This window comes from Ursus arctos, unplaced genomic scaffold, assembly GCF_023065955.2.
Source record: "Ursus arctos isolate Adak ecotype North America unplaced genomic scaffold, UrsArc2.0 scaffold_27, whole genome shotgun sequence".
Taxonomy (NCBI): domain Eukaryota; kingdom Metazoa; phylum Chordata; class Mammalia; order Carnivora; family Ursidae; genus Ursus; species Ursus arctos.
In genome coordinates, this window is record NW_026622952.1 from 15,975,840 (window position 1) to 16,001,620 (window position 25,781).

The following is a 25,781-nucleotide window of genomic DNA, read 5'->3' on the forward strand; positions in this document are numbered from 1 at the left end:
CCATACCACTCTTCATCCAACCCAATATCCCTCAAGGAAAACTCTACACTATTTTATCTCCTGAAGCCAGAACATCTTCAGAATAAAATGTGAAAGAGTCTTAATATAAGAGGGTAGAGAGATGGAGAGGAATTACTTGTATATATTTTTATTTATTTATTCTTTAAGGTGTATGTGTCTAAGAAGGGGGAGAAGATTGTCTAGTCATTCAATAGCTAAAGCTAAATGCCAAGGACTCAGTTAAGCCCCATGAAAAACACAGATTAAAAAAAAAAGGAACGCTAAGTATAAAGAGTGATCAAATGAGGATGCAGCCTGGGCCATGGGAAAGTGAACCCCAGGAGGCAGGACACAGCCTTTCCTGAGAAAGCCACAGGCAGGCTGAAGTTAGCCAGGTGAAGAGGGGGCCCCGAGGGGAGCCAGGCACATTTAACGATCTTACAGGAGCCCAGGCTAGTGAAAGCAGAGATACTAATCTAGAGATTAGAGGTGACTCGAGAGAGATTCTGAGTTCAAGGAGGGTCTCATCAGTCAGGTAAAGATGTCGGACTTTATCCCCCAGTGGAGCCCTACCCACTAAGTAGGGGAAGGGCTTGTTCAGATCCACATTTTTAAGACCTCAGCCCAGCCGCAGTGAGAAGGAGCCCAGGGGGACATCTGGGTGTGGTCGGTGAGGGGCAACATTGGCTGGGGCTGCCGTCGGATGGGTTTACAGATTGAGAGGATGCAGGAGTTTGAGGGGAGTTGGGGGGGAGGCAAGGATGCTCCCCAGTTTAGTGTCCCTGCCGCTGAGGGTGTGCCAGTGTCCTGGAGGGAGGGGAAGATGTGAGGGGTGGATGTTGTGTGGAAAATGAACCTGTCAGGAACACACAGAGTTTTTGATGCCTGAGATCCTCATTCTTTCACCATTCAAGTCATTCCAGACAATATCCTGCATTTCCTTTTCCTGAATCATATGAAGAAAAAGCTGGAAAGAATCCTAGAAATCATGCAGTCAGATCCCCTTCATTCCGTGCATGAGAAAATGGAGGAGGCCCACGGATTTCGGGGGAACCCCCACAAATATGCACTGGGTCCCCAGCCCCTAAGGCCCCGGGGTCCTCCCAGGACCCACTGAAGCATGCTCCATGTTCTTGCCTTTTACCACTTTCCCTAAGCATCACTTTAACCACTTTTCCTGCACAAGAAACCCAGGCTCCAGAAGGTACTCATTCGAACGTAGCGGTCTCACCAACCGAAACTGTGAACACGAACGAAACACACTCAAGAAAATAAACACAAGCCAGAAGCAGCGGAAAAGTCCAAAGTCAGTGTAAGTTGACTTCTTCTCAACGTGCTTATAGGCATCTCCAGTTAGATTATTTCGGTTTTCATTATGATTACATAAAAAATAAGAGAAAGCAGTGATTGGGCTCATTATTTTTATGTATGAATTCTTCAATATCTATGCATCACGGTTTCAATTACTTGTCTTTTGGCTTCGTATAAAATTTCCCTGTTTTAACCCATGTGGCTAGTATTTGCAATAATTTTTTTAAAAAACTGGACAAAGAAATAAAACCTATGGCTTTTGCTCATTGAGCTTTTTTTTTTTTTTTTTAAAGATTTTATTTATTTATTCGACAGAGATAGAGACAGCCAGCAAGAGAGGGAACACAAGCAGGGGGAGTGGGAGAGGAAGAAGCAGGCTCATAGCGGAGGAGCCTGATGTGGGGCTCGATACCATAACGCCGGGATCACACCCTGAGCCGAAGGCAGACGCTTAACCGCTGTGCCACCCAGGCGCCCCTCATTTTTTTTTTTTTATAAGCTATTAGGGTGAGATGGTAGATGGCAGAAACAATGCAATATTTAACACTAAACCCTTGACCAACGCAAGTAAAAATACATAAGCAAGTGCTCACCTGAGGCGAGAGTCCTTAAAGGTGTCAAGATAGGTGGGATAACTCCATTCAATCTTGTTCCCTTTACATCGAAGCTCCAGAGTTTGCCCCGCCGTCAGACTCAGGGTGGCGGCAGGTTTCTGGAAGCGGCCTTTATCCATCATATGTATCATTATAGACTGCGCCTTCGGTGTGACATCAGCTGCGTCCCTGTCCTTGATTTTGGGAATTTTGGGTTTCACCTTCTTGTTGGTGGGCTTGATTCTATTCTCTCCCGGCTCCTTTGGACGCTTGTTCTTGGGAGGCTGTTGGCCAGTAACTATACAAACGTGAGGAGAGAACAATGACTCAAGTAGTAACGAACCTGAGGAGCCCACACTTAAAGCAGGTGAATTTTTGACACTCGTCTCCTACATGAAAATTATTTTCAGCCATAATCACTACGTTCCCGGTTCATTCTTTAGTTGTAAAACAATGAGTCTCCGAGAGGGAAGGTATTTCAGCTTCAAAGATTTTATTCCAATTCAGCAAAATATTGCACATATGAACTAAAATCACACTTACCAAACCACAAGACTATTCCTTGTAGTTCACCCTTACAGTCTCTAAGGGGTCACAGCGAACGGTAGCATCAAGGCCACTCAAGGCTGTTTCCTGTCCTTGTGGTCTCAGGGCGGTCATTGTTCATTCTGAATTTACTGTTTAAACGCAGGAATAGGTCATCTCCAGGGAGTGCAGACACAGACTGCCCCATGAGCACACTCAGAGGAGTTCAAACCACTACACACTGTCTCCCAAATGAGCGTGCACAGTGGAGTCTGGGTGTATCTGGGTGGACGACGTCCATACATCATACAAAGCTTAGGAAGGAGTAAGTCCTAAACCTGTGCTCATTTACTTATTTTTATTTTTTAAAGATTTATTTTAGAGGGAGCAGGCACATGAGTGGGGGGAGGAGCAGAGGGAGAGAGAATCTCAAGCAGACTCCCCACTGAGCGAGGAACCCGACAGGGGGCTCCATCCCACAACCCTGATCATGACCTGAGCTGAAACCCAGTTGGCCGCTTAACCCACTGAGCCACCCGGGAGCCCCAAACCTGTGCTCATTTTAAACTTCCACATAAGTTATTAAAAGCTCAAAAGTAACTGTAGCAATGGTTTAGAACTTAGCCAAAAAAAATCTTTTGGGGGGAAGATGATCACCAACATTGTGAATAATTGCTGGCAAAGGGTGATAATAAAAAGCCGACCTACTTTGAGTCCATTTTATTACTGTTTTTCCTTTCTCTATAGACAATTCACCCCTTATTGCCTGCACCCGGGGAGAACGGCTCCCACTTCCCTTCCCTTGCTATGCCACTGGGCTCCAGAAACCTCAAATGCCCCACATGCCTGTACAGCCTTGGACTTGCACCCACCCAGCACGGATGAGAAGACCATGCAGTTACAGTTTCCCCTCTGTCTGCACGAACTCAAGGGCAACCTCACTATATACCCACAAAATTACCAAATGTCCCAACTTATAGGGCCCTGAGAGGTCATTTAGGTAAAATTCTCATGTTGTAGATTTAAAAAATTCAGGAGACCCTGTTGCACACAGCTGGCTAGTGGCAGATTGTGAGAGTAGAATTCAGGTCTTCCGACTCTTACACCAAGTGCTCATTTCACTACATATAGATAAATATCCTGTATATATTTTGAATAGATAGCTACACAAATCTTCGCCAACTGAGGGAATTACAGGGCATTTGTATAAAATGGGGGAAGAGTGATAAATCAGGAGAAAATCTTTTCCTTTTTGATGTTTTATTTATCTAATTCTATGCCGGTGTACTTAAGACTTGGGGTGGTCAAAGTACAAAGACATTGAAATTGGGATCAAGAAATAGAAAAAGGTAAGTGTTGCAAGCTCTTATACCAGTGGGCCAGGCAGGTGACCAAACAAGGTAAGCCAAGCGGGCCTGGTGGGGCCATGCCTTCCCTAAGGGACAGCTGTTCCTCTTCGGCAGGCCCCTGCTTTAAGAGAGTACGTGCCTACTCTTGCTGGACCTAATACCTCAAAGATGGCGGAAATGCAGATTTCCTGATTTATAAATATCACAAATGCAGTTTTTAGAAACTTCATGTTTGAATCCCTGAGAAGTCAGGTAGTAATTTTCCTTGAAGGGGTGAGATGACCAGGAGGGGACGGGAGGGGACTTTCCAGGAACATTCTCTCTTGATCTGGGCTAGTTACAGGTGTGGGCACAGTGTGTGAGCATTTCATGGAGCCATACTCTTATGTACTAAAAATTCAGCTGATCTGGACTCAACTGTGTAATGATAGACTTGGCTTCCTTTGCATGTTGCCCTTCGCCCTTTGAAACAGGAGCCATTTTGATGCCACTTTTAGTTCAGCTGAGCCCAGACTCTGGAATCAATCCCACTCCGAACCCAGTATCAATCAACATCAACTCCTCAACATGCTGCCTTCTTCGGGCTTGCATGTCTTGCTGCCTGAGCCCTGTTCTTTTCCATGACTTCAGGGCCAGTTGAGACCCCTTCTCCTTTCCCTAGGCCTGAGTCTCTAGTTATTTCCCATCCTTCCTCTCCTCTAGCTGCTCTGGGTCATGGGCCCTGCGAAGCTTCTTCAGTCCTTCCAGCGAGCAGAGCTGTGTTCTTAAGCACCGGTCTCTAAGGCTAGTCCCCAGTGCCTGCTGGTGAACCTGCTGTTTGCCGAGACTTCCCCTGATCCTGCACGTTTGGCTTATTTACCCCCAAAGTGCTAATGACAGAGGAGGGCGGGCATTGGCACACATGCACATATTTCCCCAACCTTCTAGAAGAAGCACTGTAACCACTGGGAACATGTCAGATCAACATGAGCCCACTAATCCAGCAACGTCAGTTGTGAATGTTAAGTCTCAGTTTTGCAATAGAGTAAAAGTCATAATACTTTACTTAAGGTAGAAAATTAAGGTGTACCATTAGAATGTCCATCATCTGTGCCCCGCAGGCATTTCGATCACACCATGCCTGTGGGATTCATGGACTTCCGGGTTGAAGTCTAATTTGATGTGTCTTCTTTATCACGTAGCAGGAATCCAAGCTATCAGAAATAACCACAACTGTCTGCAAATGCTGTGGAATTTAGACAACCCGTCTTGACTTCTAAGCTCTCCGAGCCTGTGGGACTCTGCTACTGAGGAACATTAGATTGCCTAATTATGGATTTTATGCCTCCTGATATGTGGTATTATCCCTACAAAGGAATTTGACTTGTTCACCAAATAGACATACCAACTGATCTAACTGTATGGTTGGTCCAGCTGCCTGACGAATGAATTGTCCATGGTTTGATAACAATGACACTAAGTTACAAGAGCCAGCCTACTGACCCCATAAGATACCCAGACAGACCTGGGTTTGAGTGGTTCCCAAATTCCAAGTCTAACTTCTTGAAGAATATGACTTTTCTACCCATGTAAATTATTTTTGAAAGGTCTAAAAAAATTATAAATAAAAGTGAAAGCCCATTACCATTGCATTTTTGAGTGGATAGCAATATATTGCTATTTGAGCTGATAGTAATATATTTTGTAGAGAAATAGGTGGTAAAATTCACAAATCATTAAATAACATTTTGACTTCAGGTCCTAGCTGCCACTTACTAGCTGTGTGACACTGGGAAGTTATTTATCCTCTCTCTCCGTTTCTTCATCTGTAAATTGAGTTATATGTTAGTAAGGACTATCTCATCGACCGTTGTGGGGATTAAATGAGTTAATACATTTAACATACTGAGAATAGTGTCTGACCCACAGTAAATAAGTGCTAGCTAAGTTCTACTTGCTATTTTGTGGTTGTCTTGTGATAAGGTCTCATGGTGATCTCCATGATAAATTTGTAATGGAAGCAAAGCAGTTAATCTTCTTCCTGATTTACCGGTGAAATAATTGAGATCACAGATGCCAAGTAGCTCACCCCAGGTCACTAAGAAGCTAGCAAAGAAACAGACTCTGGGATGCCAGTTCTAGAGTCTTCTCTCGTTCATGCTATTGTCCTTTGATTCACTATTGTCCTTTGATTCATAAGTTTCTTTTCTTCTTCTTTTCTCCCCCCCCCCAAATCTCATGCAGAGCACCCTTGTATAAGTGGTTTTCTTGTGTGATATGCCCCAAGCTTTGACAAGAAGTTCCAAACCAAACAGACGATGATGCCAGGGAGAAGAGTACAACCTTCCCGGAAGGGCTGGTTATGCTTTTCCAAGGCATACATTAGAATCCCTAAGTGAAAAGACACTGGTTAAAAGCCTGTCTCCAAAATAAATGAATAAACGTTATAAAATAAGAAGCAAACAGGGTAAAGGACTGTAATCCTTCCGCACTAGTTGAGGATTGCAATCAAACCTTTAATAAAGGTGACTTAACTACTAACCTCTCTAATTCTATAGATTAATGTTGGAGGAATTAAAAAGGAAAAAAACCCAAATTCGCTAGCAGAATCACTGACAGATGCTCAGAGGAGGACTAGATATGAATACTGTCATTAATAAAAAGGTCTGTAGCTATTTGCCTTTTTCTCCCTATGGACAGTTAATGGTAAAGGTCTGGCATGAGGGTCGCATGAAAATAACCACAGTATTAATTTGTTGAGTAGCTCAGGGCTTCCCCAGTGAGTTATATAAACTGGTGAACAACTCTAAGTTTTTGATTCCTCATGAAACACACCACAAGAATACATACACTTCCCCAAGAACAATGCTGAGAAGGTAGGAAAGCAATGACACTTGGGAGATGAAAATGTAAAGGTGAGAGGCTTTCCTTTCCTTACTCCCTTCAAGAACCCTACTCCAAAACACCCTCCTACCATTTCTCAAAGTATCATTTTCTTAAAATAGCAATTTCTAAGAATACTTTTTTTAAAAAAGATTTTATTTATTTATTCGACAGAGATAGAGACAGCCAGCGAGAGAGGGAACACAAGCAGGGGGAGTGGGAGAGGAAGAAGCGGGCTCATAGCGGAGGAGCCTGATGTGGGGCTCGATACCATAACGCCGGGATCACGCCCTGAGCCGAAGGCAGACGCCCAACCGCTGTGCCACCCAGGCGCCCCAAGAATAAATACTTCTATTCCAGGACAGAGATGTAACTTTGACAGCTCCTGGCCAATTGCACCAGGTCAGTGGTCTCTGCCAGGACCAGAGCACCCCCAAAGTGGCTCCCACAGGACCAACCTCACCCAAAAATATGCCCATAGCAGCTGTGTTCCAGCCACAGCAGGAAGGCACATGCAGCCCACACAAGGTGATCCTGGAATGTCTGGTTCTGGCAACCAAGAAAGATTGCACTTCCAGGCCCCACAGGACACCCTTTACATGATGCCATGTTGTTCAAGACTGGAAGAGGGACCTAATCTACCTAAAACATAGAAACACACACAGAGTCAGAGAATGAGGAGACAGAGGAATATGTTCCAAACAAAAGAGCAAGACAAAATCTTAGATAGAACTAAACAAATTGGAGACGTAATCCATCTGATAAAGAGGTCAAAGTCATGGTCATAAAGATGCTCATTGGACTCAGGGAAAGACTGGATGAATACAGTGGGAACTTCAACAAAGAGAAAGAAAATATTAAAAAGAACCAATCAGAGTTGAAGAATACAATAACTGAAATAAAAAATACACTAAGGGAATCAATAGCAGATTAGAACATGCAGAAAAATGGATCAGTGATCTGGAAGACAGGGTATTGGAAATAACACAGAAGATTTAAAAAAAATGAGGATAGCTTAAGGAAAAGCTAGGACAACATTAAGCGTACAAACATTTGCATTGCAGAGTTGCCAGAAGGGATAGAGAGAAAAGGACAGAAAATTTATTTGAAAAATAATGGCTGAAAACATTCCTAACCTGGGGAAGGAAACAGACATTCAAGTTCAAGAAGAACAGAAAGCCCCAAACCCAAAGATGAACCCAAAGGTGTCCATATCTAGACACAATAGAATTGAATATCAAAAATTAAAGATAAAGAGAGAATCTTGAAAGCAGCAAGAGAAAAGCAACAAGTTGTGTACAAGGGGACACCCAAAAGATTATCAGCTGGTTTTCGAGCAGGAACCTCACAGGCCAGAAGGGAGAGGATAATATATTCTAAGTGCCAAAGGAAAAAACTGCAATCAAGAATATTCTACTCCACAAGATTATCATTCAAAATTGAAAAAGAGATAAAGTTTCCCAGACAAACAAAAGTTAAAAGAGTTCATCACCACTAAACTGGCCTTATAAGAAATGTTAAAGGGACTTCTTTGAGACAGAAAAAAAAAGTCATTAGTGGAAGAAAATGATGAAAGAAAAATCTCACCAGTAAAAGCATATGTATAGTAAAGGGAGTGGATCAACCACCTATGAAACTAGTGTGAAGGTTAAAAGTAAAATCAACTGTATCTACAATAATTATTTAATGGATACGCACACACACAAATGTAATATGACGTCGCATACATAAAACGTGGGGAAGGTAAAAATGTAGCACAGTGCTTTTAGAATGTGTTCAGACTTAAGCAGCCATTAACTTAAAATAGATTGCTATATAAATAGGATGCTATATATAAACTTCGTGGTAACCAGAAACCAAAAACCTACAATAGTTTTACAAAAAAACCCAAAAAACAACAAAACAAAACAAAAAAAACAAAGGGAGATTTCTAAACATAGCACTAAAGAAAGTCATCAAATCACAAGAGAAGAGAGCAAGAGAAGAAGAAAGGAACAGAGAGAACTATAAAAGCAACCAGAAAACAGTGAACAAAATGGCAATAAGTATATATCGGTCAATAATTACTTTAACTATTGATAAATGCTCCAATCAGAAGACATAGGATAAGTGATTATATAAAAAAACAAGACCCATCTCTATGCTGGCTTTAAGAGACTTAGTTCAGAGCTAAATACACACACACACAGACCAAAAGTGAAGGGATGGAAAAAGATTATCCATGCAAATGGAGATTAAAAAAAAAAAAAAAAAGACCTGGGGTAACAATACTTATGTCAGACAAAAGAGTTTGTTTGTTTGTTGTTTGTTTGAGAGAGAGAATCCCAAGCAGGCTCCATGCTCAGCACAGAGCTGGGCAGGGGGCTTGATCCCATCACCCTGAGATCATGACCTCAGCTGAAATCAAGAGTCTGATGCTTCACTGAATGAGCCACCCACGGGCTCCCAGACAAAAGACACTTTAAAACAAAGACTATAAAAATGGCAAAGAAGGGTATTGCATACTGATAAAAGCATCAATCCAGCTGGAGGATATAAACATTGTAAATATCCATGCACACAATGTGGGAGCACCAAATACAAAAGCAAATTTTAACATACATAGAGAATTTCACAGTAATGCAGTAAGAGTAGGGGGCAAAAAGTCCCACTTAGATCAATGGATAGATCATCCAGACAGAAAATCAATAAAGAATCACTTTGAGCAACATAGTAGACAGACTTAACAAATATATACAGAATGTTACATCCGAAATCAACAGAATACATATTCTTTTCAAGTGCATATGGAACATAAACCAGGACAGATCACATGTTAGGCCACAAAACAAGTTTCAGTAAATTTAAGACTGAAATCATACCAAACATCTTTTCTGACCACAAAAATATGAAACTAGAAATCAATTATGAGCCAAAAAAAAAAAAAAGCTAGAAAAAACACAAGCATGTAGAGGCTAAACAAAATGCTACTAACCAACTAATGGGCCATTGAAGAACTAAAATAAATAAAAAATACCTAGAGGCAAATGAAAATGGAAACACAATTTTCCAAAATCTATGGGATGCAGCAAAACAGTTCTAAGAGGAAGTTCATAGAGATACAGACCTAACTCAAGAAACAAGGGAAGTCTCAAATCTAACCTTACATCTAAAGGAGTTGGAAGGGGGGGGAGCCCAAAATTAGTAGAAGGAAGGAAATAATAAAGATCAGAGTGAAAAATAAATAAAATAGACACCTCCCCCCAAAAAAAACAACATAGAGAAGACCAATGAAACGAAAGTGGGTTCTTTGACAAAAGAAAATTGATTAGTCTTCAGCCACACACGAAGAAAAAAAGAGCCCAAATAAAGAAAATCAGAATGAAAAAGAAGTTACAACTGACACGACAAATATACAAAGATTCTCAAGAGACTACTATGCACAATGACACACCAACAAATGGTACAACCTAGAAGAAATGGGTAAATTTCTAGAAACGTACAATCTTCTAAGAATGAATTGGGAAGAAATAGAAAATCTGAACAGACTGATTATTAGTAATTAAATTGGATCAGTAACCAAAAAATCCCAACAAACAAAAGTCAGAACCAGATGGCTTCCCTGGTAAATTCTACCAAACATTTAAAGAAGAATAAATACCTAACTTTCTCAAACTATTCCAAAATATTGAAGAAGGATTGCTTCCAAATTCATTCTATGAGGCAACTATTACCCTGATACCAAATCCAGACAAACACTACAAAAAAAGAAAATTACAGGCCACTCTTCCTCATGAACATGGATGCAAAAATCCTTAACAAAATACTAGCAAACCGCAGTCAACAATACATTAAAAGGATTATATGTCATGATCCAATAGGATTTATTTATTCCAGGGAATCACAGACGGGTCAATATCTGCAAATTAATCAACATGATACAACATTAACCAAATGAAGGATAAAAACCAAATGTTCATCTCAATAGATGCAGAAAAAGCATTTGACAAAATTCAACATCTGTTCATGATAAAAACTCTCAACAAAATGGGTATAGATGAAACATACCTCAACATAATAAAGCACATATGTGAAAAACCCACAGCTAACAACATATTCAATGGTGAAAAGCTGCAAGCTTTTCTTCTAAGAGCAGGGAGAAAACTATGATGCTCGTTCCCACCACTTCTATTCAAAACATTACCAGGAGTCCTAGCCACAGCAAACAGACAAGAAAAATGAATAAAAGTCATCCAAACTGAGGGGCATCTGGATGGTTCAGTCGTTAAGCATCTGACTTTGGCTGAGGTCATGATCCCAGGGTCCTGGGATGGAGCCCTGCATTGAGCTCCTTGCTCGGTGGGGAGTCTGCTTCTCCCTTTGCCCCTCTCCCACACTTGTGCACTCTCTCTCTCTCTCTCTCAAATAAATAAAATCTTTTTAAAAGTCATCCAAATTGATAAGGAAGAAGTAAAATTGTCTGTATTTGCGATGACATATTATATATAGAAAATCCTAAAGACCCCACCAAAAATACTACTAGAATTCATAAATGAATTGAGTAATGTTGCAGGATACAGCGTTAATATACAGAAATCTGCTGTGTTTCTATAACACTAATAAACAGGCTGAATGTAAATTAAGAAAACATTCTCACTTATAATTGCCTCAATAAGAATAAAATATTTAAGAATAAATTTAATTAAGAAAGTGAAAGACCTACTCTGAAAACTGTGACATTAATGAAAGAAAATGACGATGACATAAAGAAATGGAAAGATATACCAAGCTCATGGATTACAAGAACTAATATTATTAAAATGTCTATACTACCCAAAGCAATTCATAGATTCAGTGCCATTCCTATCAAAATATCAATGCGTTTTTCACAGAACTAGAATAATCCTAAAATTTAAATGGAACCACAAAAGACCCCAGAAAGCCAAAGCAATCCTGAGAAAGAAAAACAAAGCTTTAAGTATCATGCTCCCAAATTTCAAGTACGCAAGTATTCAAGTATTGCCACTTGGAAATAATCAAAACAGTATGGTACTGATACAAAAATTGACAAACAAATCAGTGGAACAGAATAGAGAATCCAACAGTAAACCCTTATATGGTCAATTAATCTATGACAAAGAGGGTAAGAATATACAATGGGGAAAAACAGTCTCTTCAAGAAATGGTGTTGGGAAAACTGGAAAGCTACATGCAAAAGGATAAAACTGGACCACTGTCTTATACCATACACAAAGATCAAATCAATATACAAATTATATAAAATCAGAATGGATGACAGACCTAAATGTAAACTTGAAACCCTAAACTCCTAAAAGAAACAGTCATCAAAACAAAGAGGCAGCCCACGGAATGGGAGAAGATATTTGCAAATGAAACTACAGATAAAAGGCTGGTATCCAAAATCTATAAAGAACTTCTCAAACTCAATACATGAGAAACAAATAATCAAATCAAAAAATGGGCAAAAGATATGAACAGGCACTTTTCCAATGAAGACATACAAATGGCTAACAGGCACATGAAAAAATGTTCAAAATCATTAGCCATCAGGGAAATTCAAATCAAAACCACATTGAGATACCACCTTACGCCAGTCAGAATGGCAAAAATTGACAAGGCAGGAAACAACAAATGTTGGAGAGGATGTGGAGAAAGGGGAACCCTCTTACACTGTTGGTGGGAATGCACGTTGGTACCGCCACTTTGGAAAACAGTGTGGAGGTCCCTCGAAAAGTTAAAAATAGAGCTACCCTACGACCCAGCAATTGCACTACTGGGTATTTACTCCAAAGATACAGACATAGTGAAGAGAAGGGCCATATGCACCCCAATGTTCATAACAGCATTGTCCACAATAGCTAAACTCTGGAAGGAGCCGAGATCCCCTTCAACAGACGAATGGATAAAGAAGATGCGGTCCATATATACAATGGACTATTACTCAGCCATCAGAAAGAACAAATACCCAACATTTGCAGCAACATGGACAGGTCTGGAGGAGATAATGCTAAGTGAAATAAGTCAAGCAGAGAAAGTCAATTATCATATGGTTTCACTCATTTGTGGAACATAAGGAATAGCAGGGAGATTGGTAGGAGAAGGAAGGGAAGAATGAATGGGGAGTAAAGAGAAGGGGGAAGGAACCACGAGACACTGTGGACTCTGGGAAACAAACTGAGGGCTTCAGAGGGGCAGGGGGGTGGGGGATTGGGATAGGCCGGTGATGGGTAGTAAGGAGGGCACGTATTGCATGGAGAACTGGGTGTTATACGCAAACAATGAATCATGGAACATTGCATCAAAAACTAATGATGTACTGTATGGTGACTAACATAACATAATAAAAAATTTTAAAAAAACAGTAAATTCTTAAACATCACTCTTAGCAATATTTTTTTGGATCTCTTTATAGGCGAAGGCAACAAAAGGAAAGATAAACAATTGAGACTACATCTAACTGAAAAGGATTGCACAGCAAAGGAAGCCATCAGCAAAAGGGAAAGGCAACCTGCTGAATAGAAGATATTTGCAAATTATGTATCTGATGAGGGATTAATATTCAAAATATATAAAGATGTTGCACAACTCAACACCAAAAAACAGTCTGATTAAAAAATGGGCACAGTACCTGAGTAGACATTTTTCCAAAGATGACATACAGATGGCCAATGAACACATGAAAAGCTGTTCAGCATCATTAACCATCAGGTAAATGGCAACCAAAACCACAGTGCGAGGGGCGCCTGGGTGGCTCAATTGGTTAAACATCTGCCTTTGGCTCAGGTCATGATCCCAGGTTCTTGGGATTGAGTCCTGCTTCAGGCTCCTTGCTCAGCAGGGAGCCTGCTTCTCCCTCTGCCTGCTGCTCCCCCTGCTTGCATTCTCTCTCCCCTCGCTCTCCGACAAATAAAATCTTAAAAAGAAAGATTTTTATTAAAAAAAAAAACCACAGTGAGATATCACCTCACACCTGTCAAAATGGCTAAAATCAACACAAGAAACAAGTTTTGGCGAGGAAGTGGAAAAAAAGACACCTTCCTGCACTGTTGGTGGGAATGTAAATGGGTGCAGCCACTATTGAAAACAGTATGAGGCTTCCTCAAAGTATTAAAAATAGAAATACCATATGATACAACAATTCCACTTTTGAGTATTTATCTGAAGAAAATTAAAACACTAATTCTAAAATATATATACACCTCTACATTCATTGCACCTTTAGAACAGCCAAGATATGGAAGCAACCTAAGCATCCTCCGATAGAGGAATGGGTAAAGATGTGCTGTATACACACAACAGAATAGCACTCAGCCATAAAAAAATGAAATTTTGCCATTTGTGACAACATGGCTGGACCTGCGGTATATTACGCTAAGTGAAATAAGTCAGAGTTATGGACAAATACTGTAGGATTTCACTTCCATGTAGAATCTAAAAAACAAATGAACAAGCAAAACAGAAGGAGACTCATGGATATAGGAAGTAACCTACAGGTCACCAAAGCAGGCGAGGGGGGCAGGGAGGGAGACTATGATGTGGAAGCTTCCAGCTATGAAATAAATCAGTCATGGGGATAAAGTACAGCATAGGGCATACAGTCAATAATACTGAAATAACTGCGTAACTACAGCCATGGTGGTGAGCATGTCATACTGGATACAATGTTGCATCACTATATTGTACACGTGACATTAATGTAATGTATGTTAACTATATTTCAATAATAAAAAGCTTACTTTAAACATTCTTTAAAATATTCATTAGAACAGGGCTGACTGCTCCCTTTTAAAAATAAATATAACTGATGCATATTAGCTCCAGGCGTACAACATAAGGGTTTGCTATTTGTATGTATTGGGAAATGATCACGGTCCTCTTGAAGCCTGGCTCCTAAAACACAGTGCTGCATTAGTTTTTGTTTTTCTGTTGTTGTTGTTGTTGTTACCACCTACGTCGCTGACAACTCCTTCTCAGTCTGTTTGGCAGCCCTTCCTCGCCTTCCTTTCCTGCCTGACCTGAGTCCTGAGGGCTTAATCCTTGCAACTCAGCTCAATCGTGTAGGACACTCAATCTCCAAGTGGCCTCACACAGCCCCCTGGGTACTAGCAGCATTTACATGCTGAGAACTGCTGCCTTGTCCTGTCCTGACTTTGCCTCTAAACTCCAGACCTGAATATTCTGTTGCTTACTCAGCTCTGCCACTTGGAAAGCTAGTAGGCATCTCAAATTGAAGGTGTCCAGACTGACCTCTGGATGCCCCTTCCGTCTGGCTCCTTCCCCAGTGTCCCTTTACCAGTATATGACAACTCTATTCACCCAGTTACTCAGGTTAAAAACCTCAGAGTCACACATGGCTCTTTCCTTTTTCTCCTAGGCCACATCAAATCCAGCAGCAAATCCTTTTGGCTTCGTAGAACCAGAACCCAGTCTGTAGGGAGAAGTGCCTACATCCACTGCGGCCACACTAGACCAAGCGGCTTTGCACACAGACTTCTAAAACCTCTCCCTATGTAAGCTCCCAGCTTCCCCTCTAGCACTCCTACCTTTGGAAACATCAATCGTGTCATGGACGCTCCTCTGGTCAAGACCCTCCAGTGACTTCCATCTAATTTAGAATAAAGTCCGGAGTCTTCCTGTGCCCTACTAGACTTTGCCATTTCCTGTCTCCCACCTATCAGTCCTTCGGCCGCACTGGCCACTGTGCCCTTGGCCTGCACACCTCTTCTTCCCGACACCTGCTGCCTGTGTATCCTCTGAGCAGGCCTCGGACTCTCCTGCCCAAACCACGTTCGCACTCCCCTCTGTGGCCCCTCCATCCTCTTACCCCACGTTACATGTTGACTTGTGCCCACAAAAAGGCACATTGAAGTCCTACCCCCTGGTACGGGTGAGTGTGACCTTATTTGGAAATAGGGTCTTGGCGGTTGTAACCAAGTTAAGATGAGGTCATTAGGGTGGGCTCCTATCCAATGTGCTGCTGTCCTTATAAAAAGAGACACATGGGGCGCCTGGGTGGCTCAATCGATTAAGCACCTGACTCTTGATTTTGGCTCAGATCATGATCTCAGGGTTGTGAGATCGAGCCCCGGGCTCAGTGGAGTGGGGTGGGCTACACTACTTCTGGATTCTCTCCTTCTGCCCCTCTCCCAACCCACCTGCTCTAATAAATAAATCAATCTTAAAAAAATAAAGAGACACACAGAGGAAAATGCCACATGAAGTCAAAGACACATAGGGAGCAGACCACCAACGTGGCAACAGAGGCAGCAATTGGGGTGATTCAGCTACAGGCCCAGGAGCATGAAGGACAGACGGCCACCAGCAAAAGCCAGGAAGAGGCGGGGAGACCCAGCACGGCAGAGGCAGCATGGTCCTGCGAACGCCTTGATTTCTGACTGCTAGCCTCTAGATCTGGGTGACAATCAACTTCTGTTGTCCTACGCCACCTGGTTTGTGGGACTTTGTTTCAGCAGCCCTAGGAAACGGATACGTCCTGGTTTTTTATCTTCATGCCGCTTAGCACTTCCTGATATTTCATCTCGTTTGTCCACTCTCTGTCCTCTCCATTAGATTATGGGCAAACAGAGTCGGGGCTTCTCAACGCTGTCCAGGGAGATGCATCAGTCCTCAGGACTCACTCGTCTGGCCGGCACGCAGCCCTGTCTCTGTTCTCATTTTTGACTCTAAGGATCAGAGATTGTTTTGTATGTCAAACATATGGGCCAAGATCCCACATGCGTAGAGACGTTATTTACGGTCCTAAATGGTGACAATTTTTACAATTCTTCTTTCGTTATAAGGATTTCTGAACTAATTTTTATACTCCTTTTCCAAGGAATACATTGAAACACAAAAATGCTACAGAGTCTTGGTTGAAACCTCATTGGCCGTGTCTCCCTCCCTGCGTCCTTAGAGATGCGGCTGCTTTCCCCATGTATCACAATAAATCTCTACAGTCTTCCCAGAGAGAGAACCTTCCACGGGATACAAAATAAGCCCATGAGAGACTGAAGAGCACATTAACATTGACCAAAGGTCTGGGGTAAATTCAACAAAACAGTAACAAATCCATGTTTATGGATATATTAAATCAATTAAATATTATATATTAAAACTAAGTATTTATGTAAATGGAAAATTGTTAAGAGCCTATGATTTTATACGTTTTTATGTAAAAACAGCAGCACCACATGAAGAAACACAGTGGCACGTATTCTACACAAATGCTGACAATCCCACGCTGTACACCATGCCGGACTCGAAGGGGAACCTTGGGCTGTTCATTAACGGTCTTCATGCCTCATTATCACGCCACCTGAGTAGTATGTGCCCTTCCAGCTCCCACTCTTCGTGACAAGGGATAACACTACTTTCAAAAATGTCAACAAAGCGTTTCAGATTTAGGCAAGGCAAACTTCACTGGGGTAGAGCAGATTAGAGCCAATATGTGCTTGCAAGGCAGCCTCCTACTATTAGAAGACCTTTTCTAGAAATGATCAGAAAAGCAAAAGGCAGTGGCATGAGCTGAGCCCCGGGCCTTGTGTCTGCAGTGTGTGCTTTGGGGTGAACAGGCTGCAGCATATTCCAACCTGCCCATCAGAGGTCGGCGCTGGAAGGGCTTCTGTATATGCCGCTCTCTTTGGCTGGTTCCTGGCCCAGCCAGCCCCATGATCACTCCAAACGGGAAAAAAACCAAAACAAGCAAGAAACAAAAAACCCACTCTTAATGGGTTTAGGAAAACAGTTACATAATTTAATGAAGCAGATTTACTTTTCTAATTATGGATTCAGTATTGTCTTGATAACTAGTCTACATATACTTTTAAAAACAAAGCCACAGTACTATTATCACACCTCAAATGTATCATTTATTATAAAATATCCTTTGTGCTCAACTTTCTCTGTCTTGTAAAGCTTTATTGTTTATATGAATTACATTTGACTTAAACAGATGCTAACTGATTCAGGCAGGTGTTTGCAATCATCCTCATGGTCTGGACATATATTGGCTGGGAAAGATCTGGAAGGCAGTGCATGGGGCTGGCCATCTCCTGCCCTATTCAAAAAAAAAAAAAAAAAAAAAAGAGATACCAGATTCTGTATTTCTGGCACTTGAGCAGTGACATACAGGGACCTGCCAGGAGCCTTTTAGTAGTGCATTTTATAATGTGACCTCATACCAGCCGCTCTCTGGGCAAAGGACCCGTTGCTCCTGGGGCAGAAGCATTGCCTACACTTGATTCAGCAAGTCTCTAGGCTGGAGGGTCCTCAGCTCAGCTTCAAGCCCCACAACCATCTTGGACTTTGCAAACTAGAATGTGGTTTTGGGGGGCAAATGCTTCCAGTTTCATGGTAAAATACAGGAACTGCTCAGGATTGAGTGGTGGATAAAATGTGAGCCAGGTTGAGGTGGCTCCAGAGTGAGATTGCATAACAGCAAAAGCTGCTTTCAAGCAAAACTAAGCAAAAATCCTGGCTGTAGCTGAGGAATTCCAAGGGAGGTTCCAGGATACCAGGATGGACCCAGGTGCCAAATATACTGTACAAATAAATAACACTGAATAATGGAGCCAACCAAACGCTAAAGTCCTATATAAACATAGGTATAGATACAACAACAACACACACACACACACACACACACACACACACAAATAAAGCCTGACCTTGTGGTTGCAGGTCTAAACAACAGAGTGAGCCCCGGAAAGGCACACACTCAAAACAATAAAAAGGCACAAGGGCATCCATATGCTGTACAAAAATGCATTTTCTTCATCTTTCCCCCAATCAGTTAAGTGTTAACAGGTTTTTTATTAGGTAGGTCTTGGGGGAGTCAAGCCCAAGGCGGTATACGAAACAAATCAAGGACTGAGGCTGGCAGGAGGACGAGGACACTTCAAATTTTGCCAAAGAATCAGCCATTGCCTTGCTTGGGTGGCAGCCGCCCTCAGAAGCGGAGATCCGGGGAGAGCGCGCGCACGCAGAGGTGGCGGCGAGCCACCGCTCCCAGCTCCCGCCGCCACCTCCCAGAAAGACACGTTGACACTGGGGGCTGGACCAGGCGCTGGCAGGGGATGCTCGGTTTGCCCGCCAAAGCTTTCTGGGAGCGCTGGGGCGGTCCTAGTGGGAACCCTAAGGGAAGGGGTAGTGGCCACTATTCCCAGGGGAGCCCCGGGGAGGTGGAGAGGAGGTAAGAAGAGGCAGGTGCACGCGGCAGGGCCAAGGGCAACCCTTGGAAGGTCAAAAGTTATGGAAAGAGCTGGCTGGAGGACTGTCGGCTGCGGGAGGACCCTGGTTGGGGATCGAGGCTAAATGAAGGCACACACTGGGTCGTCCCCGCCCAGGGTCACTCACCTTCCCCGAGCGCTTCGTGCACGAGCAGAAGACCAAGCAGCAGCCAAACCTTCATCTTCAGGGCAAAGGGCTCGCGGGCAGAGGTGCTGGGACCACGGAGCACCCGACAGCACAGGGCAGGGGCGCAGGGGGAGGCGGCGGGCGAGGGGCGTGTCGGGGCGGGCGTCTGGGACGCCACAGCCGGAGGATTCGGTTTCATGAGGTGGAAACCAGTTTGGGGGAAAAGTTGAGTTTTTTCCTTTTCTTTTTTTAAATTCTGTGTAATGTGACCTCTCCTGCCCCCTGGCGGAGCAGTGGAGAGAGGCGCTTTCTCATGCGCGGAGAGGAAAGGGCAAGATGTCAATTACAACCATTCCTTGAATTTCTCCACCTGGGCGGTTCACCAAGGTCACTGACTTCAACGAGGCCCCGTGTAATCCTGCAGGTACTGATGGGGTCATATTTAACCATAATTATCCAAATGTCACCAGCACTCTCAGGCAGAGCCGTAATGCTCTGTAAAAAGTGCCCTCTAAGTATTTCTGTATGTTCCCAGGTCCGCCACTTGCGCTCACTAACAAGACCATTGCCCTCAGCGGTTTTCGCTGTTCCTCTGTGTCTGGCCAGAGATGGGCTCTGCAAGCAGCTCTGCCCTGCTGGGCACGGGGATCTCCCCTGCCGCTGAGATGTTAGAACCCTGGGCTCCCAAATGGGGAAGCTGGCCTTCCATCAGAAGGACCCACAGCAGGCCAGCTCCTTCTTCAGTACTCCGGCAGAAGTTTTGGAGAAATAACTCGGGCCTTTTTATTCAGAAGTCCCATTGCCACGCAATACGTGCCCTCCTTACTACCCATCACCAGCCTATCCCATTCCCCCACCCCCTCCCCTCTGAAGCCCTCAGTTTGTTTCTCAGAGTCCAGAGTCTCTCATGCTTCATTCCCCCTTCTGATTACCCATAGAAGGAAAAAAAAAGTCCCATTGCCCTGCACGACACTCAGGTGTGCGGGAGGGACTGCCAGAAAACAGTTCCAAGGAACAGCATCAGTGCCTCTGGTTCTCCAACACATAGAAACACGTCTTTCCTTCTGAGTCAACATCAGCACTCTGGGCTTCTTTTTACATTCTCCCAGGAGGCTCCTCTGTTCTAGCAAACTCTTCCCCAGCCCCTTCAGGTTAGAAAACCCAGAGAGGTTCAGCAGTGCTGCATGGACCCTTCTGTATGCTTACCAAAGTGTGATGAGGAGGTAATTCGAAGGAAATGTAAATAGTTGTGCAAACCAAAATATCATTAAATGCTACATGGTGTAATGTATATACTAATGGTGGCAAAGTTCAGAGAGGTGAAAAATCAGTGCAGGTTGGAGTGATGCAAAATCACAGCCAGGGCTCGACTTTGGTGAGCAAAGGAGGAAGTGGAGGGGGCAGGAGTGCATCCTTTCTGACTCCTTGGCTTGTGGTCAGGAAAGCGTGGGCCAAGACACAAAGCAAGACCTGGCCGGGTAGTGCTGACTGGCCAGGCTGGAACGGTAGCTTCGCCTAGGGTAATGTGGGAAGGAGACTGAAGCAATAGTCAGGTGCTGTGGGGGCTGTGGCGGGGTGGAGGATTTAGCGTTAATGTGCCCGTCCACACAGATGGTCATAGGTTTCTGAGCTTGAGACTCCTAGGATCAAAGCAGCTTGCAGGTACATGCCCCCAGGCGAGGAGTAGGGTCTGGACCTCTAGCCCACTTCAAACATTACTATTCAAGTGAGCTTGATTCAAAATAACAGCACCAAAGGCAAGAAGTTCAGCACAAACCAGGGCTAATCAGCCACTTCACGCCAGAGGAACCAAGAATTCCACCTACCGTCACCAGCTCTGCTTTTCCTGGGAATACGAGAGACCAGGGTTCAGGTCCTGACGCCGCCATGAACTCTCAACTCTCCCTCAATTCCTTTCACCTCTCTAGATTTAAGCTCTCTCCGTGGTAGAGGGAGGGAACTAGAGGATTATTTCCACATGTGTTTACAAGGTGTGTCGTATTATGAAGGCGGAGACCCCAGTGCTATTGTAGAGTGGATACTAGTGGGAAGACAAGCCTTTGAACCACCAGATGGGATGTGTCGCCTTCTGGGGAGCACACGCAGGAGTGCTACATCGCCTGTGCTGCCCCCACTGAGCTCCCTTCTCATTCTGACCCCACGACGTTGCCAGCTTCGCTCTTACCTAGTGTTGGAGCCTGGGTTCAGTCTACACCTCTTCTCCCCACTCCCCGCGGTCGCCAGGTCTACCTGCTGACTGCATCAAGGCCACCCCTCTTTGCTGTCATCCTTCGCTCCACAGTCTCCTAGTTGGTCTCCCTGCCCCTCCTTCTTGCACCCCAACAATTCCAATAATTACATCTACCTGCAAATGATACTCTAAAAACCTAACCCAATTGAAACTCTTCAAAAGCCCTCCGGCAAGGCTGGGACTCCCAGGTTCATGGCCCTGCTGGCCTCTCCAGCTGCCTCTCTTGGTGCCACTCTCTGTCATGCCCTCCGCACTAACAGCACACTGCCCGTACCCACCCCCAGCCGTCAGGTAGATCCTGCTTCTGTGGCTCCCTCCGCCCCAAATAGCCGCCTCCCCTGTTACGCCACCTGCCTGCCCTCTCACCACGCCCCAAATCCTGGCTTCCATTGCCCTCCAAGACTTGGCTCAGATCTTGCCTCCTCCCAGCTGGGCTTAGCCCTTCTCTGGTAATGAAAACTTCTATCATAGCATTTAGAACAAAAGGCAGAGTTTAGCTGTGAATCTGGTTATGCTTCTTTCTGTTGCACTGTTCTATGAGTTCGAAGGTAGGAATTGTGTCTTATTACATTTTGTATTCCACCACCAGTTTCTGGAAAGTAATAATAATTTGTTAGAAACTTACCTCTGTTCCAGGCAGTGTGTAACCACCGTTTCTTGTTGATCCGATCGACAAGCCTTAAGGTAGGCTGTATTGTTAGCATTGTCCCCATTTTGTAGGTGAGGGCACCCAAAGTTAAACTTGGAGCTAAGTCATAATCCAGGTTTTGCCTGACTCCCAAATCTGTGGGTCTACCCCCTCACTCTACTGGTTAAAATGAGCTGCTGAAATCACTACGAATAAAAGCTGTCAAACAAGGCCTGCCTGACCTATAAACTGGAGAGGCCACTAATTGTCTCTCTTAAGCTCCTGAGACTTGTGACTTGCCTCAATGTCGTGCAAGATGGCGAGGCAGCCAGGTGAGTGGAATTGCACACCATTCCATGGAGACAGGAAACACACACTCTGCTTCCCCTTTTGTAGGAGCTGGAAGAGTAGGTGGCCGCCATAAAAGCTGCCATTAGAAGAACAAAGCTGTACTTTTAATGAATTGTTAAAAAGCCGAATGCAGACTGGAATGCAGGTTGAGGATTCCCTGGGAGCCTCAGAGTCGAGGAGAGTCCAGCTTCACACGGGAGCTCTTTCCACCAGCCCCCTCGGGTTGTTGACAAGGAAGAGCGACCAGATGGCCCCACACCGGAAGAGAACTGGCCTTAACGAAGAGCTGCGCTCAGTTGCTCCACCTGTGTTTTCTTTTATTTAAAGGAATTTTTTTCAGAATTATTCAATTAACCCTCTTAAAGATACTTAAAACCTCCACAGAATTATATAGGAAGGAAAATGATAAGCATAATAATAACAACTTTTCATATCCCCTATGCTTCCTGCTAGTCTTCCAGAGGCAACATGCACCCTGGCTTCATTGTTGTCCTGTTGGTAACTAGTTTGGTTGTTTAAAAATTCTTTTACAGAAAATACTGCAGTAACTATTGTGATCCAAATATCTTGATGCTCATAAATATTTTCTAAGATAGATACCTAGAAGTGAAATTATTCAGCCAAAGGTCATAACATTCCAAATTTTTGGTGAATGCTGCCAATTCCACTAAGCTGTCCCTGTTGACAGCCAATTCTGCTCTCCTCTGGAGCAGCCCCTCCCCCAGTCATGCTATTCAATATTTACAACCTGGAGGGTCTCATTATGCTCTTTCTTAAGAAGAGATTTTATTTACTTATTACTTATTTGAGAGAGAGAGAGCACGAATGGGGTGGGGAGTAGGTGGGGACACACAGGAAGAAGGAGAAGCAAGCTCCCTGCGGAGCCCGAGGGGCTCTCTCCCAGGATCCCAGGGATCATGACCTGAGCCAAAGGCAGACGCTTAACCAGCTGACTCACCCAGGCGCCCCTCATTATGCTCTTTTAATTCCCATTCCTTTTGTTACTATTGAGAATAAGCATTTTATCATGTTTTTATTAGCCACTTGTATTTGCCATTTTGAAAATTGAGTCACTTCTATTATTGTCTTACAGTAGTAGAATCTTAATATATTGTAGCTAGTAAGCTCGTGGGCATTATACATATTGCAGACATTTTCTTCTAATCCTTCACTGGTGTTTTAGTTTTGCTAATGGTGCCTTTCTTCAAACAATTACAACCAATGTTTACACAATTACATTTTCAGTAATTTCTTGCATGGCTTCTGGGTTTTATATCTCCTTAGGTAGGTCTTCTCTGCCTCCAATTATCCAAATACTTTCCATTTTCACCTAAAACTTTCATAATTTTGTTGTCATATTTGGTCTTTAAACCCATCTATAATTTTTTCTTTTTGGTTGTATCACAAGTTAGAAATCAAATATTATGTGTTTCCAGTTGGATGGTCAGTGTCACATTATTTTTGTTAAATGATTCATCCTTTTTCCATCTTTTTGACTAGACTTTTAGTGTGTATTAAATCACATACATACATGGGTCTGTTCTGTTCTATTCCATTGATCTCTTTATTTATACCTATAGAAATACTAGTCTGCTTTAATCGGTACTGATTTATAGTATGTTTTGTCATTTGTTTTGACCCCCATCATTGTTCTTCTGTCAATTATCACTGTACATTTTCTCTTCCAGATGAAGTTTGGAATCAGCTTGTCAATCTCCATAAAAACTTTATTGTGTTTTGATGATGATTGCATTGAATTCATGTTTGGGGGAAGAATGGTCATCTTTACAATATTGAGTCTTCCCATCCCGGAATGTTATAATATTAGCTTTCAACTTTTTCAAGTCTACTTTTATATCCCCATTCTATTTCAAAATTGGTTAATGCTGGTATTAGGATAACAATTTTAGAATTCTGCTTTCCCAGGTTTATTTTGTATCAAATACTCTTTAGCTAAATGTTGTCTACCTAAGTGTGTGTGTGTGTAACTACATAGTTAACACTTACTTAGTTATATTCACATAGTTATATTTTTTCCATGTAAGTCTTGCTTGTTAATAACAAGCAATAATAATGAGCAAGGCTTACTTCTTGTTTTTGCTTGCTTATTTGTTTTGCTGTTACAAGTAATTTCCCCCCGGTAACTTGTCAAATTGGTTAACTGGTACATCGAAAATAATTTTGGAATTCTGCTTTCACAGCCTCTCCTATATCACATATACTTTAGATAAATTTAGGTATCTAAACTTACCTGAAGTCTGTGTTAACGGGCTGAACTCTGTTCCCTCCTCCTTCCCAAATTTAAGTGTTGAAGTTCTAACCTCCAGTACTTCAGAATGGGACCGTATTTGGAAATATGGTCTTTAAAGAGGTGATTAAATTAAAATGCGATCATTAGGGTGAGTCCTAAACCAACCTCACTGGTACTCTGCCAAGAGTAAACATAGACCCAGGCGCAGAGGGGAGACCATGTGAAGATACCAGAAGACAACCACCTACAAACCCAGGACAGAGGCTCAGAAGAAACCAACCCTGTCAACACCTTGATCTCAGACTTCTAGCTTCCAGAGCTGTGAGAAAATACATTTCTCTTGCTTAAACCATGAGTGTGCATTACTTCATTATGACAGCCCTAGGGAACAAATACTCTCTTAGGATGGGAGCAAAAGTTACAAGAAATACAGGGGCTTTTCCAAGACATGTAGCTGCGTAATCACGAGCTTATTATCCTTGAATGAGACAATCTCAAGATGACTGAATTTGAAAAAGAAAACTGCCCAAAGTGTATTTTTTATGGGTTGTATTTCACTATAAAAACCCATTTGCTTCTTCTCTAGGGTGAGAAAGAATTATTACTAGAATCTCTGTTTTCCTTGGTCTTTTCCAGTCTTCCTTCAACAATTGCTGGAATATCGGCCAATCAAAATAAGTATTTTTCTTACAGCTCCAAGTCAAATACAACTTGAAGCCTGGTTTTGTAAGGCACGATTAATTTTTGTGTGTTTGTATCTGATCACCTTGCTGGTGGACCTCTTATTAGTCCTCATAGCTTTCCGCTGATTTTCGGGGGTTTTAGATAAATGATCATAGTACCTGCAACACCCACTTTTTCATTCTTGATTAGCTGCTGCCTGTCTGCTCCCTCCACCTCATTGCACAACAGCCTTTAATGTTGGTCATCCACTGACCCCAACCTCATGAAGCACAGAGTGCCTTGGGGATGGGACAAATTGGGAGTCCAAGCCTTCCTTGAACTGTCCGGTATTTCCTGATGTAGGGAGAGGAGAGGCTGAAAACACAGCAATGGCCTCTTAAAAATAGTGTCCAGGTAACCAGTGCCACCCTTGGGAGGAAACAGCATTACTTGAGGGACTGTGCCTTACTGCCTGTCTCTGAAGAGCAAGGACAACAGTCCCTCACAAATGTGTGGCCTCACAAATGACAAGCCGGAGAAAAAAGAGGAGTAGCAGAAGGGACGAGCAAAAATCAGGAAATGGAAGAGAGAAGTGAGTGGGATCGGGGGTGGGGAGTAGGCTACCCCTGGAGATTCAGGTCTA

At 43.1% G+C, this 25,781-nt stretch overlaps 1 protein-coding gene across 1 annotated transcript in view; it reads right to left on the reverse strand.

Moving 5' to 3' along the window:
• Nucleotides 1-19,225, reverse strand: part of PDGFRL (platelet derived growth factor receptor like) — a 59,359-nt gene extending 40,134 nt beyond the window's left edge. Inside the window, exons 1-2 of the mRNA XM_026508450.4 lie at nucleotides 18,995-19,225; nucleotides 1,905-2,202 (exon numbers count right to left, since the gene is read on the reverse strand). Coding sequence (XP_026364235.2) covers nucleotides 1,905-2,202; nucleotides 18,995-19,193 — 497 coding nt within the window. The 5' untranslated portion in view covers nucleotides 19,194-19,225. The remainder of the gene's footprint in view (nucleotides 1-1,904; nucleotides 2,203-18,994) is intronic.
• Nucleotides 19,226-25,781: the final 6,556 nt, after the last annotated feature.